Source organism: Spermophilus citellus, assembly GCF_964194105.1.
Source record: "Spermophilus citellus genome assembly, chromosome: 2".
Taxonomy (NCBI): Eukaryota; Metazoa; Chordata; class Mammalia; order Rodentia; family Sciuridae; genus Spermophilus; species Spermophilus citellus.
Window position 1 is genome coordinate 246,622,302 of NC_138183.1, and position 20,493 is coordinate 246,642,794.

At 49.6% G+C, this 20,493-nt stretch overlaps 1 protein-coding gene across 1 annotated transcript; it reads right to left on the reverse strand.

Annotated features, from left to right (window-relative positions):
* Nucleotides 1-931: 931 nt before the first annotated feature.
* Nucleotides 932-15,794, reverse strand: FADS1 (fatty acid desaturase 1). The gene is made up of 12 exons (XM_081281379.1): nucleotides 15,348-15,794; nucleotides 13,203-13,313; nucleotides 12,297-12,494; nucleotides 11,498-11,599; nucleotides 11,262-11,390; nucleotides 6,682-6,742; nucleotides 5,152-5,228; nucleotides 4,214-4,311; nucleotides 3,932-4,028; nucleotides 3,608-3,687; nucleotides 3,362-3,487; nucleotides 932-3,048 (listed from the first exon to the last, which is right to left on the reverse strand). The coding sequence occupies exons 1-12, from the start codon at nucleotides 15,552-15,554 to the stop codon at nucleotides 2,997-2,999; spliced, it is 1,338 nt and encodes a 445-aa protein (XP_081137505.1). The 5' UTR covers nucleotides 15,555-15,794; the 3' UTR covers nucleotides 932-2,996.
* Between the last annotated feature and the right edge of the window lie 4,699 nt (nucleotides 15,795-20,493).

A 20,493-nucleotide genomic window follows, 5' to 3' on the forward strand; every position in this document is an offset into this window, starting at 1 on the left:
ACAGGGAATTTAGTTTTGTTTGCTGCTCTACTCCAGTATTTGATGAATGAAACTCATTTTCCCAGATTGAACCAAGCCATGACTTACTGGAGCTCCACTTTAAGTCAGGTAATTTGATTCGAAACTTGCAGTCACGCTGTTGGGGCCTAGAGGTGCTAAAGCTTCTTAGGACTGATCATCTCTGCAGTATTTCTACTTATGGACTATTTCCTGTGGAGGTCGAATACATGGTGGTAGGCTTTCCTTGTTTGATATTGGAGATGGAACCCAGGGGCACTCTACCACTGAACTACATCCTATCCTTTTTTAAATTTTTTGAGACAGGTCTTGCTAAATTGTTGAGCCTGACCTCAACTTTTGATCCTCCCTTCTAGCTATTTACCATGCCATGCACCACCACACCTGGCTTGTGCTTGTTTTTTTAATTTGTTGCTTGGTCTTTTCTAGAAGTTCATAAATCTAATTTTGCATTGGCACACTACAGGGAAAAATCTTTCATCTGTAGACGTTTTTGCTTAGAACTGTTTCAGTAGGATGAAGGGTGCAGATGTTGCCCTGTTGTCTAGGTCTGAGGTATTGTGCTTGCAAAGATGTAGGCACTAAAACAAAGTGAAGGGTTAAATGACTCAAAATGGAAAACTAGAGGACAGTAGGGTGGAGACATTGTCTCATGAGGAGGAAGTGATGTAGACAACCGGGCAGGGCCTCTGCATATGGGAAAGAATTGGCCTTGCTTTTCCTTGCCATGGACCACTCTGCCTGCTTATTACCTGGAGAGTCCTGATGCTCCTTCCTGTTCCCTAGAGGATTATACAGAGGGAGTCTGCAGTGACTCATGTTCCAAAAGTTAAGAGGACACAGGTGCACCATCACCAGGGAATCCTGTGCACACACATAGACAAGTACTGTGGGTTATAATGAATAGCCTTCATTTGGTCAAAATCAACTTTATTTTTCAGTTTTACTTCATCAGTTACTGTGGTAACATTGGCATACAAAGATACTGACACTGAGCCCAATTAAAGAAAATGCCTCCAGCCTGGTAGTAGAACGATAAAAATAACAAAAAGATAAACATAAGAGTTGGAGTTTGAAAAAGTGAGTTCACATATTCTACCATGATCTGTGACCAGAGGCAACCTTTCCTCTGTAAGCCTGTTTTCTCATCTGTCAGTGGGGTTTGAGGTCACTTGCTTTAATACTATAACATTGTATCTTTTATCACCCTGTGCCCCTCTGAGGCCACAATGGTATGGGCTGAGAGAAGGCCATGGTGATACAGGTGCTTTGAGGACCTGGTCTTGGCATAATAAAGTTCACTGGTATTTGCTCAGACTGGCTAGATAGGCTGGTGATATCACACCCACACCTTAAGTGGCAGGGATCAGGAATGGGGAGGGATCACCACCTATTCTGGAGTGAGGGAGCCATTGAAAGTGAACTCTTCCATTCTGCTTCTGATTTTCCTGACCAGGATTTAAACCAGGCTCTCAGGGCCCAAAGGGAAAGGCCTGAACCCCTGTGACCTGCTGTCCCCAGCACCTGACAAACCTAAGTAGCCCTGCCAACCTCGCCACCCTCATCTCAGCTGTCTGCCACGCTTTCCAAAACCAGATGTGGGCTCTGCTCTTGCCCTTACGTTTGAGATTCTCTTCTCCCAGTGTCCAAATGGTCCATCACTTTAGGTAGATGCTGTTGAAGAGCTAACGAAATTATGTCCTGGCTGGACTGGGATCTAGACCAAGCTCGGCACTGAGGGAAACTTCAGAGAGAACGAGGGCCTGACTGGCCACAGGCTTGGGGAGGAAGAGGGTGTGAGTGCTGGCGACAGGCCTTCAGCAAGACTCCTTGGGCGTGTTCCTATGTTTGTTCTCTGGAAACATGAGTTAAACTGTCTCACAAACCAGAAGATCAAAAAATGGCATATCAGCGTTAGACTGATGGGCTTCCTAAGAGGTATTCCTAAATCCCTATCTGGTCTCCAGATGAATAAGGGCAGAGGAAGTGCCTAGCTGCAGCAATGATGACCACAAAATTCCTATTTTGGATTTAGAACTGTGAAGTGATTAGTGTAACCCATTACTCCTGCTAGAAAATGCTGTTACATAATTTTAGGGTATAGAAAATCTGTTTCTACTTACAGCCCTTAGACTCTTCATGACTGCAACTTCATAATCACTTGGGCTCACCAATTGCTATTAAACTTGGAACTACAAGTAGTGAAACAAAGGGAAGCCGCTGGGAGCCCCATTTATTTCTAGGGAGAAGGAAGCCTTTGCTTGCTGGCTAACAACAAGAAGCAAGCCCCTAGTCTTGGGAGTTCTGTTTTTTCCTTGGGGTGGGAGGGTTAGAAGTGAATCAAAAAGAAGTGATTTTTGATGGCCGGCAACTCTCTACCTAATGTTCCCTCTGGACCTTGAATAGAACATGGGACCAAAACCAGTGGCCCCAAGATCCTTCAGGGCCAAATGTCACTAAAGCCACAATCTTGGTCTTGGCTGCTTTTGAAACTGGAAAACAGTCTCTCCCAACAGCAAGGGCAGATGTGGAAGTTGAACTCCACGACAGGCAGTTTGTGCTAAGCCCCAGGATTCTGTGCTTCCCTTCTAGATCTTTTTCAAAGTGGTCAGCTGCTCCCTCCCAGAGGTTAGCAAGCGACATCACTGACAAGTGGACCAGGGAGTGTGCTGCTGCCTGATGTGGGCTCACCCTGTGTTCTCCAATGTTCATCTGCCAAAGTAGAAAAATGAAACAAGAACTGATTCACATTCTGGCTCTAACAGCTCCTCCCCTTCTGGGGACTTGCTTGTCCCCACACTCTTCTTAGGGGATTAGATGTGTATCTGGAAGGTAAAGGGGAAAGTTGGAGCCTGACTTTTATGTCCCCTAAGCCTCCCCGCTCTGAACGTTGGAATGTAGTGGCATCTTCCCTTGAGCTCCCCTCTGCTTTGGCTCCAGAGTCACCCTCTCGCAGATGGAGCAGGGAGGCGCTGTCCTTACTGGTGAAGGTAGGCATCCAGCCAGAGCTGCCCAGACTCCTTCAGTGAGCTGCAGGGTGACACAGAGTGGACGGTGAGGAGATGGGCCAGTGAGCCAAGCAGAGATGGAGGGGCAGGTCTTACAGACAGGTCTTTCCACCCCTTCTGCTTCTGAGGAAGCTGGCCTGGGCACAGCGCTGAGGGGAACTCCAGTGAGAATAAGGGCCTGACCTAGCCACACAGTGCCCTGCCTGTGCCATGGTGACCTCCTCTATCCCAGGTGACGGGAATGTTCCCATTGCTCGCCACCCCACAGGGCACCACCATTCCCACTGCCCTGCCCTCCCCGCCCAACAGCCAACCCCCAGGGCTCAGATACTCACTAGACAATGTCGGCAAAGGCTGAGAGCAGGGGCTTGGACTGGTACTCTATACCATGCTTGGCACACAGCGACTGCACCAGGGGTGCCACTTTGTGGTAGTTGTGTCGGGGCATCATGGGGAAAAGGCTTCAGGGAGAGTGGGAAAGTCAGTGAAGTCAGTGGCTTCTGCTCCTTCCTGTCGTCATCGCTGCCCCCTACCCCCACCCCAGGTCCTTCCCGCCCTGCTTCCTGGGGCTCCTGACTCACTGGTGCTCGATCTGGAAGTTGAGGTGCCCGCTGAACCAGTCGTTGAAGGCAGACTTGTGGACATTGCATGTTGCCTGGAGCTGGAGGAGGAGGTCGGGAGCATGTCTAGAGCCAAAAGGCCAGCCCACCCCGCCCCAGGTCAGGATAGCTAAAGAGGGCAGGTTAGACTGTCCCTGGTCCCTCCCTTCACATTACGGCAGGAGAGAAGCCTCAAGCGAATGAGCGGGGGTACCTTGGGGGACTTATTTTTTGCTGTTACCATCTTCCCTCCACCCTTTTCATGAGTTGTGTTATGCCTGGGTCTTCCAGATGATGGTCCCTTACCTGGGTGGACACCCAGTCCATGTTCCGGTCGTGATCAATGTGCATGGGGATGTGGTTCATCTGTGTGACCCACACAAACCAGTTGCTCTCCAGGAACCTGTTGGATGTGGCACACAGACAGTCAGCAGAGCCCAGTCTTGCTCTTCCTCAGTCACGGTGCCAGCTTGTGCACTGTCCTGGGTCAACTCCTGAAAGAGCTCCTGCTGCCCGAGGTCCCCAGCGCGGTCCCCAGACCCAGCATTTGTGCTTCCCTGTGCCAGTCCCTACACCCCACCACACTACCTGACGACGAAGAAAAGGCCCAGGAAGCCTTTCAGCCCCAGCAGCGGCACGTACGAGAGGAAGATGCGGGTGTAGAAGGTAACCATCCAGGCCAGGTCCTGCAGTGTGAATGGCAGAGCAGCGCTGCCACGGCCACTCTGGCTCCCCTCCCAGCTCCCCTCCTCCGCCTGCTGCGGCCTCAGCCATCAGGGGAACCTGGCCGTCCTCATCTTTTCCTCTCAGTGGCCCCACCCTACACAATTAGTGCCAGTGCTGGTAGCACTCCCAGCCCTCCTAGCCTGTCCCTTCTCAGGGCCCCACAAGTCTCCCTGCCTCTAGCACCTCCCAACCTACCTAAATGCTGCCAAATGAAATTTCCAGGACCAGGGTTCTGTGCACCCCAGTGCCCTGGTCAAAGCTCCTGCCCTTTTCTGCACAGTGAACCAAGCCCAGTACTCCTCCCTGGTGCTGCAGTCCTCCGCTACGCCTGGCCAAACTCACCCTTATCTCCCAGCTTCTGCGCTCTGGTCTTCATCCCCTGCCTCACCTCTGCCTGCCAACTCCACCCATCGGTGGAGGCCAGCTAGAAAGGTGGCTTTACAAAGCAGACACAGCCAGGCCTTGTGGAGTGCCCAGAGCTTCTTTTGCCTGTACTTCTTTCCTGGTATCAGTCATACCCTGCCTCACTGAAGGTTCCCTGAGAGGAAGAACTGTCTCCCATTGCCTCCCCCAGCACAGGGGCCTGGGGGCACACTGGCTGCATGAAGCCAGGCCCAGGAGGCAGGGGTCCTGCTGAGTGCGCCCAGATCACTTCCTCTGTCTAGGGGCAGGGAGCATCATACCTTGTCCTATTACTTTGTTCTAAGTTGGGCCTGGAGTTTATTTCCCCTGGAGAACCCCTTTCCCCCACCAGGTGCTGGAGAACACAGGACATGGGACTCTTGGCCGTGGATACTTACCACCCACTTCTTCCGCTGGATAACAAAATAGAAAACATACCACTGGAAGTAGAGTGGCAGCAAGGCTGGGGGCCCGACTGGGAGGAAAAAGACAGGAAGGAAGTGTGAGCCGTGGGACAGCCACAGAGTGTTTATTAAGAAATGGTCCCCAGCACGGGGCTGCCCCTGCCTGACCCCTCAGGTTGCTCCTCCAGTTGCCTTAGCACTGCTCGGCTGGCCCCACACCAGCAGGCACTGAAGGAAGGTAGGCACGAATGCCCATCTGGAGAAAGCCACTCCCAAAAGGAGGCCAGGGAAGGTGAGGGGTAGGAGGGCCATCTTTTTCCAGGGGAGAAACTCAAAACCCAGGCCCAGAACATGCTGTGCTCCCACACCTTTTAAAGGGCACTGCAATACCCCCAGTGCCCCTGTGCTGCTTGGCCAAGCCCTGCACCCACAGTCATCTGCCAAGTTCTTGGTTGCTCCACTGTGCGTGTCAAGGGAAGGGGCAGGGACAGGAAAATGTGCATGTGTGCACATGCATGTGATGCTCTGACCCTTCATAGGCCAAGGTTCACTTCCCTGGACTAGCGACCTGGGTTGTGCTGCCCTGATCTGAAGCCCTGGAGGTCAACTACAGGCAGAGGCAAGGAGCTACTTTTGAAAGAAAATTGGCAGTTGCAGAAGTGGTTCCCATCCTATGCACTGCCCCATTCCCTTCCTGTGTCCCCTCCCTGCAGCATCTGATGCTGCTCTAACCCCTGCGTCGCATGCCCATCCAGGACTCCTTGATGTGCCCTGGATTTTGAAATTCCTTCTCCCACGAGTCCGCTGCACCTCCTTTCTCTGCTAGGGACAGTTGCTAACAGGCAATCAGGATAAATGCCTTCACACTGATCCCTGCCCACCCTCCCTTTAAAATTCTGAAAATTCAAAGGAGCTTTAAGGCTCATTATTTGGGGCCCTCTGGAACACACTTCCAAACGCAGCAGCTCTAGAGAGTATGCAGCCACAGCATCTTCGCTCAGCTCACAGTCCTCCTCGGATCCCATCCTTCCACAACTATGTAGACATTTGGTCCCCAATGGGTCAGACAGGGCCCCATCAGATCATCTTGACCTGGGTCCCGTTTGACAAGGTTTAAGGTGAGGTTTAAAGCTCATCCGGAGGGCTGAAACTGACCACTAGGTGTCCTCATGGAAAGAGCTAATTTGCCCCCAACACAAATGACCTCTAGTCAAATATTGTTAGCCTGCTGACTCTGCTCAGTGGAAGGGCAACAGTTCCAGGCAGGGAGTGATAGGGGCGGGGTGGGTACTTGCTCCAGCCCCTTTTCTGGATTGTATTCTTTTTTTTTTGGGGGGGGGGTGCTGGGGATTAAACTTGGAGCCTTGTGCATGTAAGGCAAGCACTCTACCAGCTGAGCTGTATCCCCAGCCCCTTTCCTTAACTTTAATACTTTAATGCCATCATCGAGAGCCGTTTCCTCCTCACACCCCACAGCAGCCCCCCCACCCAAGGCAGCTCCCCGTGGTGGGTAAAGACACTCACTCAGGAAGAAGTATTTGTGCTGGTGGTTGTATGGCATGTACTTTTTCTTTTGTTTCCCAAGCTGTAATGAAAAGTGAACATAATTTAGCAGTAACCAGTTACAGACCAGCCACCCAGTCCCCTCCCTTCCCTGCTCAAAAGCTGAACCCACCGCACGGGTCATCAGCCTCTTGGTGCTACTGGAAGGCCTCAGGAGGCCCAGCTTTACCTCCAGCAGCTGGAGTGAGAGGCCTTGGCTGCAGCCTGCAGTGTGTGGTGACATGACCCACAGCTCAATGGCCTGTGCCCCATGAGGATGTGTGTAATGCAGGTTCTGTCAAACCTCAGGACTTCTAAGATTCATCCAAAAATGTCTTTGTCATGAATTTGTTCAGGCCCCATCATTGCCTTTCCTGTCTCCTACCTAGTACTCTTTGGACATCTGAGTCTCCATGGAAAACTCCTGTATAGGCAGCTACTCCCTCTATGTGCAGCCTCTAGTCCCCCATCAACATCTTTTGGTTGCTTGATTTCAACACGAACTTTATAAAATTACTTGAAAGTTTTTTGTTGTTATTGTTGGTCTTTTTGGTGCTAGAGATCCGAATCCAGGGCCTGTGCATGCAAGGTAAGCACTCTACCAACTGAGCTATATCCCATCCCTTGAAAGTTAAGCAAGGTTTGGCAAGTATGTGTGGAAAGGATACCAAGAACAACTCCGCAGTTTGAAGGTTCTGGCAAAGTTCTCCCTTGTGGGTGGTGGTTATTTAACAAGCCTAGCTGCTACAAAGACAGGCTGTGCTGCCAGCTCAGTCAGGAAGCCCAGGGCTCCGGTGTCTGCTCTGTTGTCACTCCACAGCTCCTGCATTTCTTGCCCAATTAGTCCTGGTGACTAGACAACCCCAAGGGCACAGCAGAAGCAGAAGTCTGGCTCATCTTCTCATGCGTCCCCCCACTGCATCCTCTACTCACTGAGCTTACTCTGTGCAAGGCACTTCAGCTAGACGAAGCATTCTGTCTGCATTCACAGATTTGCTCAGTAAGTACTGGAGTACCTAGCTGTGCCAGTCACTGTCAGGGAGCAGAGGCCACCAGTATGAAGTTCCTACCTGTATGGAGCTATAACCCGAGGAGAAGAAGCTGGTAACAGATTGGTAAATAGCTCTAAAAAATTTACAGATTATAAACAGAAAAACAGGGACAACAGGCAGTGATCTGGCAAAGGTAGTCAAAAGGCTTTCTCAAGTCTTCCCTGAATGAGAAGGGCCAGCAATGCAAAGCTTCAGGGCAAGAACACTGAAAGAAGGGACAGCCAGCACAAAGGCTTGGGATGCTCAGGATCATGAAACTAGGGAGAGGTCAGATCGCGTGGGACCTCAGAAAGCTCTGGTAAGGTCAAGATAGGTGCACAATCTGCTTTGTACTTTTAAAAGGCTTACTCTGTCCCAACCTCACCAAAAAACTAAGGTTGGAGTGAATTATAGGGCACAGTCACAAGTGAGGAGGCTGAAGCTAATCCAGACCAGAGATAGACCTGATGGGTATGTGGTCTGACATGGTTTGCTTTCTAAGGGTTCCTGTGTTGGAGGCTTGGTCCCCAATGTGGTGATGTTGGGAGGTAGTGGGGCCTTTAAGAGGTGCCTAACGGGATGTCACTGCATAACTGGGGTTTCACCCTCAGAAGAGACTAATGTGATTCTTGTGGGACCCTATTTAGTTCCCTCTTGAGACTGGGTTGTTAAAAAAGAGCAAGATTGGCCTCTCCCTGGTCTCTGGCTTTTCTTACCATGTGATTACTCTCACAGGCCCTCCTGCCACCATGACAGTATCTGCCATGAGGCACTTACCAGAGGCCAAAATGATAAAGCAGCCTAATCTTAGACTTTCAGTGTCTAAAATTGTAAAATAAATCTATTTATTTATAAAGTACCTAGCCTCAGACATTTTGTTATAGCAATAGAAAATGAACTAATGAATGGCAGTGGATATAGAAAACTTGATGGAATTTGGATTTATTTTGGAAGCAGTGTCAACAAGGTTTGCTGATAAACTAGATGTGGTGGTGAGGGATGTTCCCTCTCAAGCAACATTAACTGAAAGGGGAAACCTGGAAGAGTCACCTTTATTGGTTGGTGGGGTGGATGGGGAATCAAATGCCATTATGGTCCCCAAAACTTTGTCCCACCATGTTAAGCCCCTCAGAGGTCAGAAGGGTTCTGTTAGGGGCAAAGTGTCCCTTCTTACTCTTTATCCTCCAGGAGAGTTGGGAGGCCTAGGGCAGATGTCACAGAATTAGCCAGGGCTTCACTGTTCAGTTAAGCCATCCCCAAAGGGACTGAACCGAGCCCCACGTGGCCCCAGCACAGGCGTTCACTATAGGCGACCCACCCTCAGCCTCCTGGCTAGAAGGAAGGAAACAATGGAAGCTCATTTTGGTTCCCAAGTTATTCTCTGTTTTGGATGTCTGCAGATAAGCCCAGCCAGCGCTGTTCCTAAAAATCCACCACCATGTTAGCTTCCTGTCACTGTACCAAGATCCCAAGGTCAACGACTTAAAAGAGAGAGGTTTTTTTTGGCTCATGGTTTCCGAAGTTTCAGTCTCTGGGCCTGTGGTGAGGCAGATCACGGAGGCAGGGTATGACACACCACCACCAACCAGGAAGCAGACAGGGGAAGGGGCTGGGGTCTTAATACACCCTTCAAGGGCAGGACTCAATGACCTTTCTCCAACTAGGCCCCACTTCCTAGCGTCTCCATTAGCTCCGAGTACTGCCATGAGCTGGGTACCAAATCTTCAACAAGGGAGCCTTTGGGGACATTTAAGATCCAAACCGTAGCACCCACACTGCTCTCAAAGCAGCCACCAGAGCCAGGGAAAGCTCATCACCCGCACAGTGCTGATCCTAACATAGTGCTGGAGGCCCAACGAACCATGGACATGGAAAATAAGAACCTTAGGGACAGCAGGGACATGGGCATCCAGTTAAGAGCGCCTCACAATAGGATGGCCAGTGCTGCCAAAGTCCTCCCAGAGTTCTTCTCACGACCAGAGGGGAAAGGAGAGCCAGCTACCTTGAACTCTTGCCTGGAACTGAAACACATTCAATGACAGATCAATCCCTGGCAAGCTGAAATGTCATTAAGTGGGTGAAGGGGACCTGGCAGAACTCTGACTGTAGCATGGAACCTGGGGACAAAGGATTTTAAATTAACTTTTCAAGAAATTCTGCTGGCCATTCAGAACCTTCTACTGCTTATGCTCACTGAGAGTTCACCAAACTTCCAGCCCCAGGCATTTTTCCTTCAACAGCTTGGGATTCTTGCTCCCACCTCAGATAATGACTCAGGCCTAGTGCTGCCCACCCTGGAAGTCAGGCTGGAATCAAGAAAGGTGGCAATTAGTTGCCCCTTGGTTTCAACAGTGAATTGGCTCCAAGATCCCCCACAGATACCAAAGTCTGCAGTTGCTCAAGTGGCTTATATAAAGTAGCATTTGCAAATAACTATAGTCCTGTGAGCCTGGCAAAATGGGCTTTGGTATTTATTTTTAACCCAGGGCTTTGTGCATGCTCTACCAGTGAGTTACACCCCCAGCCCCTTCTCAGTAAAAAAAACCCCAAAATAACTCCCTATTCCAAGTACTGGGGATTGAACTCAGGGGCTTTTTACCATTGAACTACATCACTAGTCCTTTTTCTTTTGAGACGGGATCTTGCTAAATTGCCAAGGCTCCTCCTGCCTCAGCTTCTGAGTTGCTGGGATTATAGGCATGCACCAACAAGTCTCTCATGGGAAACTAAATTCTCTAAATTACTTATAATACCTAATACTATGTAAATACTACAAAAACAGCTGTTTTACTATTCTGTTTAGGAAATGATTTTTTTAAAAAAGTGTACATGTTCAAGTCACGGACACCATTTTCTCTTTTCTGTTTCTTTTTTCCTTCTGTAGTGCTGGAGTTGGAACCCAGGACCTTGTGCGTGCTAAGCAAGCACTCTACCTCTGAGCTACATTCCTAGCCGTTAAATTTTCTTTTCTGAATATTTTTGATCTGTGTTTGCTTGCACCTTCAGATGCAGAGTTCAAGGATACTGGCAGCCAAATGTACTGAATGCATGGATGTTTCAGGTACTAGGCATTAAAGGAATAGATAGTCCATCCCTGGACTGGGGAAAACTGGGACAGCGCAGGATATCCAGTGTAAGAGAGACAATCAGTATGTGCAGGGTGATGACCCTGATTTCTAGGGCTGGGGTGTCACAAAACACCCCTAGGAGGTGCCATGCATCACCTTCAAGGATGAGCAGAGGCTTGCAGTCATCTTCTGGTCATCCTCTGGATCTCTGAAGCTTGTGGTACTTTCACACAGTAGCTCCTTGCTGACTGAACTCAGTAGGAGGAATGGATGATTCTGTCCTGGGCAGCCCAGTCCTGGCTGACTACCTGCTGCTTCCCAGAAATTCTAAAATGCAAGGGCCCCAGCTATCCCAGTCCCCAATGGATGTCTTGCCTACACCAACAACACTGTATTTCCCCCAAATCCCTCTGTACTGGCTGCTTTCCATTCCCCAAGACCATTCACTAAGACCTCTGCTCACCTCCACAGAAAGGACCTTCCCCAAGGCAAAGAAGAAGGGATGCATGTTGATGTCCGGGTCTTTGCGGAAGCAATTGGGCTTGGCATGGTGCTGGAAGTGCATGTGGTTCCACCAGCTGGCAGGGGCCCCCTACAGAGAATCGGGGATGCGAATATGAAAACTTAGTATCACCTCTCCCCCACTCAGACACCCCCTTAGAGACTGGAGTCCCAGAGAGCCCCCTCTGTCCCACTGACCTTCAAGTGGCCAATTACAAAATGATGTAGCAGGTGATTCCATGTAGAGGTGCCAAAGACTGACAGATGACCAAAGTCATGCTGTAGCCAGCCAGCCTGAGCCTAGGAGAGAAAGGTTAGTGCCAAGAGCCACCAGCCTGCCCAGCATCCTTCTCCCTGACCTCAGCAGTCCCTTCGGCCTATCCCTCTTCCTTCACTCACCCAGGCCTGTGCTGGCCACAGTGCTCCCAACTGAGCACATCAAGAAAGAAGTTAGGAAACCCGAGTCTCAATTCTGGCTCTGCCACTGATTCACATGGGAGTTGATGCAGATCACAATCCCTTCTGTGCTTTTCAGTTTCCCCATTTCTGAAGTTCCATGACTTAGGATGGACTCAATCCAGGAAACAGAAAGGACTCAGAAATAAGCAGGCTTGCCACATGGGTGTTGACAGCCAACAACTGGGCACCCACCATTATTAGCATGTTGGGCTATGTTGGTGGAGGGGAGGGAGTCAAGCTTTGTTGAGAAACCAGGATCTTGGTTCCTGGCACAATGGGCTGTGATAGAACCTGAACTTGAAGTTTCAGAGAACAAATTCCATGGGAAGAAGGATTATAGAGACATTAAGAGAAATGATAATGTGCATGTGGCCAATGAGCAGATAAAAGTCACAGAAAATGGAATGTTCTCTTTGTGCATCTACTCCCCTGGGTATCTTCAGATCTGCAGGCAGGATTCTTGGTCTTCTGAAGTGTATAAAGCTTTCCCCAGGGAGGCCAAGAATGGCTGTGCACTCGACAAGTCAAAGGCTCTTACCTGAACTATACTGAGTAGCACTGCAGAGAGGAGGAAGGTCACAAAAGACGTCCCAAAGACCCAAAGGATGAGCCAGGCAGCAACATCCAGCAAGAGGATGTGCAGCAGGTATAGCAGGAAGAAAAGGTGGTTGGACTTCATGAGTCCCATCCGCTCCACGGTAGCCCGCAGCTCTCGGAACTCATTTGTCAGCTCTTTCTGTGGAAGAGTGGGGCTGTTAATTCTTCCCAGCTGCTACCCACACTGCTGGAGACAAGGGCCCAAGGACCTCCCACTGAAGTAGCTGTGAGAAGTCCATAATCCTAGGCAAAGACATCACAATGATGGGGAATGGTGACAGGCGGACCTGCTAAGAATGGGTCTATGCCTATGAGTTAAACAGGACTTGATGTAGGTCCCTGTTTGCCATATACTGTGTGATCCTTGGTGCCAAACCTTTCTGAGCATCAGTTTTTTCACATGTAAATGTATGAGGATTTTATGGGTCTATGCTGGGCACAGAGTAAGTGTTCAAAATATAGGTCTCCTGGGCTGGGGTTGTGGCTCTGTGGTGGGGCACCCGCCATGCACATGTGAGGCCCTGAGTTCGATCCTCAGCACCACATAAAAATAAAGATATTGTCGCCATACTAAAAATATATATATGTTAAAAAAGAAAAGATATATATATAGATATAGATATAGATATATATATCTCCTGCTGCTCACAAGGATGATGACTGCAGTATTGGTGGTGGCACCCTTGGGAGAATCACAGTTTCCAAAGTCCTGTTCCTTTGGGCCCATGACCCTGTGACTGTACAAGAGAGGCAGGAATCTCAAACCTCCTGAAAACTGTCACCTATTATCTCTAGGTTCCCATTCCCTCCCCATCAACCAAATCTCCAAACAGCAAATGGGTCTCACGTTCTTGGTGGGCTCAAAGCTGGGCTGCTCCGGAGCCAGTTCTCCAATCAGGAGAGAGTTCATATACTTGCTCACAAGGCCCTTGTTGATGTGGAATGCCACAAAGGGATCCTGCATGTGTGGGGAGAAGACAGCAAGGTGAGCAGTCAGCCCCAGTCCCTGAACAGCTCACACCAAAGCCAGCTTCTGTAGGCAGGAAGACTGTACCCAAGCTGAAGCAAAGACCACCTCCCTCCAGCCTCTGCTCTGAGTGTGATGAGGCCTTTCCAACGGCCCACAGCTCATCTTCAGCATGTGGGTTACCATGAGAAGAACACCACACCAAGGAATGAGAAACACTGCCAGGGGTCACCCAGAAAGACCTGGCTAGGCTGGCCCTGGTGCCTGTGGACAGCTTTTGCCCAGGAATTTAGACATAGGTGAGAAACAGGCAGAAGGGATGGGTGGGGCTGAGACTTCTCTTCCTTTGAAATTTGAACAAGGTCCTTGTTTCTGAGCCAGCTTCTTCGTGAATTGCACTGCAAAAGTGCCCGAGTCCCCCTGTGTGAACTGTGGAACTTGTCACATTTCTCCCCTTCTGTGCACCATGGTTAGGGGCAGGGTTCCCAACTTCCTCTAACTCTTACCAACCCCTCCCCAAGATGCCTAATTTCAGCGGAGTCCTCTAAGACAGGATTCACATTAGCAGATGGGGTGGGGGGTGGCCTTTGGCGAGAAGGGGCTAGTGAGGCGGGGGCGGAGCCAAAAATCCGGTGGCACCACACAACCAGACCAATCACCAACCCAGCTGTGGTGTCCCAGGCCCCAAATCACACACACCCTGTTGTCGACTTGCTCCATCTGCGAAAGCGGCCTAGGCTCAGGCTGTCCACAACCACCTGGGCTTGTGAGTGGTTGCAACAGGCAACGCAAACCGCACAGGCTCTAGCCTCACACCTAAGGCAGCTTGTCAGAGGGAGGGCAGGTCTTCACCCTGCAGCTCCAGACGATTTAGCTGGAACTCTAGTGACCTGAGGCATGCTTTGGGACATCAGGGCAGAGATGGGAATGAAGACGGGTGATAGGTTTAGGGTGTCACACCACACTGCGTGGGATTAGAAACAGATCCCTGCGTGGGAAGGGAGGGGTTAACAATGATGAACCCGTCACAAGCGGTAATCACCCCCCATCCCCTGCTCCAGCCCAGGGAGGCTATGAAAGGCTCTTTGTAATCCAGAAAGAGAATCAGTAGAGCTAGGCATGCATGATAGTGCACACCTGTCTCAAAGAGCTGGGGATGTTGCTCAAAGGTAAAGCACTTGCCTAGCCTAAACGCCAGGCCCTGGGGGTTCAATCCTTAGGACCACAAAAACCAAACCAATCAACCAATGGGATCTGGGTTTTGCAGAGCAAACCCACCCTGAAGCAAGGCAAGGGAGGACAGCAGTCATATGTGCCAAATAGCTAGAGACCCAATGATATTTGGCTAGGTGACCTCTCCGGCAGTATTCAAAGACAGTTCTGGAAATCTTCCATAGTGTATGCCCAAGCTGGCGCCCCGACCTCAGCACAACGCTCCCTTTCCTCCCCGCGCTTCTAGTCAGTGAGTCCCTTCCCCGCGTTTCCGCAAAGCATAGGGGATCCCAAGGCAGCGGGCTTCGGGATTCAATCCTATCCTTGAGGGATTCCTCTCGCACTTGCGAGTGCAGCCCAATACTTTCCATCAGGCACTCAGATAAGGCTGCGCCTCCAGCTCCTAGCCCTGGAGACAGGACGTGACTCCCTCCCTGCACTGACCCCTCCTCTCTGGGCCCTCGGCAGCACCGCTTGTATTCTCGCTGCCTCCTTCCTCCTATCCCGGCTCTGAGTACTGTCCACGCCTGGAGACCGCAGACGGGGGCTGCGGATGGAATACACGTGGTGAACAGCCAGCCCTTTGTTTGTGTGTGCACATTGCTGGCCTCCAGCCCCAACCCCCCAGACTCATTTTACAGCCCCTCTCCTACTCTTGTCCCCGAGTCCGCAGGACACTTGATCATCCGGCGCCTCCTGGCTTTCGTGCCTATTAGTAGGTGGTCCACCAGGCCGCCAAACTTCCTGTCTCCCGCTCACTCTGCCTGCGGCCCTGGCCCGCCCCCTCCCGTGCCCCAGCCTGGCGGCGCTCACCGTGGCATCCTGCCCAGCGTAGTGGCTAATGACCCGGGAGCCCCCCGGATGCCGGCGGATGAACTCGCTGATATTGTACACCTTCCGGTCGATCACCAGCCATCGCTCCTTCTCGCGCCCGGAGCGCTGCGCCACCTCCTCCCAGGTGAAGTAGCGCGGGATGGATCCCTGAGCTGAAGTCCCAGCGGCCACCGGGTCGGGGGCCATTGCTGGCCTGGCGATGCCGCGCGCCAGCTGGGCAGGGGCTGTCGGGCGCGCGCTCTGGGACTCGGGGCAGTGCACGCCGGCCTCGCGAGCTCGGGGAGCGGTCCGCTGGCGCGCGCCCAGGGCCCACAGTCCGCGCGCTGGGTTTTCAGCACCCGCGGTGCGGACCACAGAGGCCGGCGGCGCGCGCTCCCATTGGCTGAGCCGCGTGGCGTGGGGCGCGAGCACCGCCCTCCCGCTGGCCCGCAGGGGCGGCGACCCCGGAGGGATTTGTCTGCTCCCGGAGCCGCGAACACGCGCCCCCTCGCGGCTTCCTTAAAGTGGTCCGGTCTAAATTCTGCTTCCTGAGTTTCTGGCGGGGAGTTGCAGGGATGGCTCTTAGGGAACACCATGGACAGAATAACGGTTTCCGGGGAGCGCTTGGGTGGGTCCCAGCTCGCTGAAGCCCAAGCCCAAATGCAAATAGGATCGGCCAGGCTTGGCCTGCAGAAGCTCTGGCTGAGTGTGATCGTGCAGAAGGAAAACAAGTTTAGACAAACTGAATTTGGCAGTTTATTTGGGCAAACAAATGATTACAGAGTTCCCAGCGAGGTGGGCAGGCAACGATTATAGACAGAAAAAGAAAGTGACATACATAAATGCTTTTGGAGGCAGCTTTGGGTCAAATTTAATTTAATTTGACAATTTCCCCAACCCCACCCCCACATTTTTTTAAGTTGACAGATGAAATAGTGTGAATTTATAATGTACAGCATGATGTTTTAAGAATATATATAGTGGGATGGTTAAATCTAGCTAATTAACTCTCTTGAGCGAGCTATGTCATTAACAGACCGAACACATTTGTGTCTTTCCACAATGTCAAAATTTATTAAATAACAATAAATTCACAGGCCACATCACTTTCAGTGGTGGTAGTTCACCAAATACTTGTGGGTTACCTGATAGACATAAGCTGGGCAAACACGAGTTCTTATATTTCTCTTAATTTCTAATATCTGATAGACCCAACCTGATCTTTTCTTAAATTTGGGCATCTCGCCATAAAACCATGAAAAGATAATTTGGGCTTTACTATAAATTACTGCAAATTCTGAACCTACTTGGAATGCCTGCCCGTGCCCTGAACTCACCCATGTCCGGTTTTCCCTGACCAGATAACAACCCTTTCCTAAATCTTAGTGATGCCTCATAAATTCTGGCCTTCCCTGGCGGGATAACGACCCTCTCTGAGTCTCTAAGATCTCCATAAATTCTGATGCCAGGGCCAGCAAAAATGTAAACTTGTGTTATGCTCCTCAGAGTGTTGTTATCTGTAACCCCCCTTTGTGTAACTTTTTGGGCTATAAAACTGGGCCACAAAGAAGCCTCAGGGCTGTCTTGTTCCCGCTGTTTTGGGAGGGAGAGGCAGCCCGGTGGTCGAAATAATAAGCTTGCTTTAATTTGATTTTAATTGGAGTCAGTGGTCTTTTCTTTTGTCCTGGTCTAACATTTTGGAGGCCCCAGCGAGATGACCCTGCCCGACCAGATCACAAGACCAGACTGCTGGAAATTCTGAAGCCAGCCTTCGCTCCAGGGCTCCGGGCTGGAGAGCCACTCTAGGGGGTGCGCAACTTGAGACGTTCCAAGGCCTTGGAGTGAGCCTTCGGTCCCCGGAGCACTGCAGTGAACTGCCGCACTAAAACAATTAGCAAGCATCTGGTGGAGGAGGCCTCCATAGGTTGCCGCAGTCTGGCTGGGCACAGAATCACGAGCCACTCAAGCAGGAACAAAACTTTATTTTTGAAAATGCCGCCAATACCCCGTACACGTCCGGGAAGAAACCGGTCCACCCACGCGGTGGTGTTCTACCAGAACCCCAGAACAACTTCCTGCCCTGGAATTCCCTCCTACTGTACTTCCCCAACCAATGGGAACTCTCCAGGAGTCCCGTAGCAGGCCAAGGTGAACAGCAGGAGTCCAATATCCATATGAATGCAAATCTTAACATAATCATATCATCTCAATGGCTAGCTGGCATCACCTTACAACCAAAAGTGCCATGCATCATATTACTTGGCTGTGGCTCTTAGCAATAGGTAAGTGGCGCCTTTATAACATCTGGTATCCGGTTAAGGGAGATCTCTTCTGATGACAGAGAGGTGGCCTGGTGAGGCTCACATATACTCCTGTCCGGACAGCAACGAGAAATCGTTCTGTCTTCTGTTCTGTTCTGTAGGGAATTCTTCTGGAAGGGTAGAGAGGTGCCGACGGGCACGCACGCGCTCCTACCCCGGAGCTTTGGCAAGACGTTGCATTGCTCCTCTGTTTTTCTGTTTTGGCACCAGGTTTCTGTTTTCTTGTGTTTTGTTCTGTGTTCTATATGTTTTTTTTGTTTGTTTGTTTTTGTGCGTTTTGTTGTGTGACTTCTGTGGTAAAAACTTAAGGATATTGGACTTGAAAATGGGTAATAAAGCAAGTCAGCCTGACACCCCTTTGGACTGTGTTTTAAGGAACTGCGATGAACTTTACCCCCCTTTGTTAAGCAGGAGGAGAGAAGCCCCTGGCTGGCTGCTGGAGCACACCCACTGCAGAGGGCAATGCCTGCTGGGGATCTAAGAACCGAGTATCTCCCAGGTTAACAAGTGAGACTCCTTTAAAACCCCTTGTCCCTCCAGATCAAGAGAGTCCCCTGTGTTTCTCCTTTGTTAGCAAAGCAATAAACTTCCCTTTTTCTTTTTCTCAAAACCCTGTCCTCATTATTAAGTTGGCATTATTGGCTTCAAGGTCAGGAACCGAACTTTAAGTTACAAATTTTGATACCACCACCACCCCCCTCCCCAGAACTTTTTGAGAGCTGACTACTGAAATGTTAGGAGATGGAGCGTGCTTGGGGTGGAACCGAACCAGAGAAGCTAATCCTGTAAGTAAAAGGAGGGATTCAGGGACTCCCAGCAGCTGCCGAAGCCCTGTTGCTTCGGGGAATTCCCTCCTTCTTTCCCTGCACTGTAAGGATTATGCCACCTCTGTCTTCTTAAAAAGAGAGAAAAAGAAAAAGGGGACACTAAATGCAGTAAAGTTGCCATGGAGACCCTTGATTTTACATTTCAGGTTGCCCCTCTGTGAAAACATCTGGTCCCCTTGTGGGGACATCTATGGTGCCACTGGTGTAGGAGATTTTTCTCTTATCTGCTCTGTTTTAAAGGTTTCTGTCTGTCAGCCATAGTCTGGAGCTCCTTTCTGCCTGTCCTGTGTCTTTGTTTCTGGCCCTTTAAGACATGTGCAATAGTGTGTTGATATTATAAATTGTTTCTTGGGAATGATCTTGGCTAAATGTGTCTAAAACATGATGTTTTATTGTAACAATCTGGTATCTGGGTTTTTGAAGCATTGCACTGAAAGACCCCAGCCCCATAACCTAAGGCTTGATTATGAAAAGTAGAAAGTATGCAGTAAACAGGTGAGCTCACCACATGACCTGTTAGAAAGGGCACCCTGCCCACATCACAGGACATGCTTGAGCAAACTGGGATCATAAGCGGGAACAGGGAGGAAACAAAATGTAAACCTATGAGATTAATGAGTTTTTCGGGAACCTATAGTGAAGAATAAGTTTATTATAGTGAAAAACAAGTTTATCATAGTGAAAAACAAGTTTATCATAGTGAAAAACAAGTTTACCCTTTAATTGACGTGTATGCTGGATTCAAAAACACCTGTTATTGTGCTAGATGGAAAACAACTCCTTTTTCCCTATAAAAGATCTGTACCCCAAAGCCCGGTGTGCCAGCTCACCAAAGCTTCGGCTGAGGTTTTGCTGTGCACCCGCAGGCGCCTGTGTATTAATAAACTTGCCTCTTGCTTTTGCAGCCTGTGTGACGCTAGTTCTCTTTTGGACGGGGGATTTGAGGGTCTGGGGGTCTTTCATTTTGGAGGTTCCACCGAGATCAGTTCCCCCCCTCCAGATCCCTGTCAGGAGGAACTCTTGGCATCACTGGGAGGTAAGCTGGCCAGCTCGAGCTATTGTGTTGTGTTGTGTCTATGTCTGTGGTGTGTTGTGTCGTGTCTGTCTGTGTCTGTGGTGTGGCGCAGCGACTGTACGATTACGCGTAATCGCTCTGTATTCTGAGGCAGCTTGAGAAGGAGTTGACGAACTCGGACTTCTCCCCTGCCTGCCGCCCTGGGAGACGTCCCAGGGGTCCGTAGGGTCCATTTTTTTTTTTCTTTTCTGGGACCCCAGTGTTTCCAAGGGAAACACTGTTTCCGTAATTCTGTAAGTCTCTTTCTGTTCGGTCTTCTTAATTGTATCTGTCTTAACCCTTTATTTCCTCCTTCTGACTGAAACTAATATGGGTCTTTCATTTACATAATCTTGCAGTTAAAAGTTGAGGTTTAATTGTTTAGTTTGTGATTTCAGATAATTCATGCCAGAGAACTTAAATACGTAGGATAAAAAATTAAAAGAACTCTACTTCTAAGTTGGCAAGTAACTCCCAATCATTCAGTTTTATTTTTCATCAATTTTTGACTTTTGCCTTTTCTTAGATTCTATGTTTTTTTTGAGCTCATGATTTTTATTCTACAGACAAGCTAATGTTTTTCTGATAAGTTCTATTTTTGATCAACTGGAGTTCTTTTGCCTTTTGTGTTATGTGTTACACTTGTGTTGCGTGTTGTATGTCCGTATGTCTGTGTGTATGTCCATATATCCTGCAGTGATATGACAATTGACAGATGAGGAGCGCTCATGAAAATTTAAAAATGGATCCAAATATCTTTGATTCACATGATTCAAATGGTTCAATTTAAATTGGGTAAACAGATAAAAGTAAAGATGTCTTTAAAATTAAGCTTATAAGTTTTTCTAGGTGTTCAAAAAGGCCTTAATAAAATGTTAAATCTGCTTAAATTCAAAAATTTACAAGTATTGTTTCAAAATGTGAACAGAAGGAGATTAACAGGT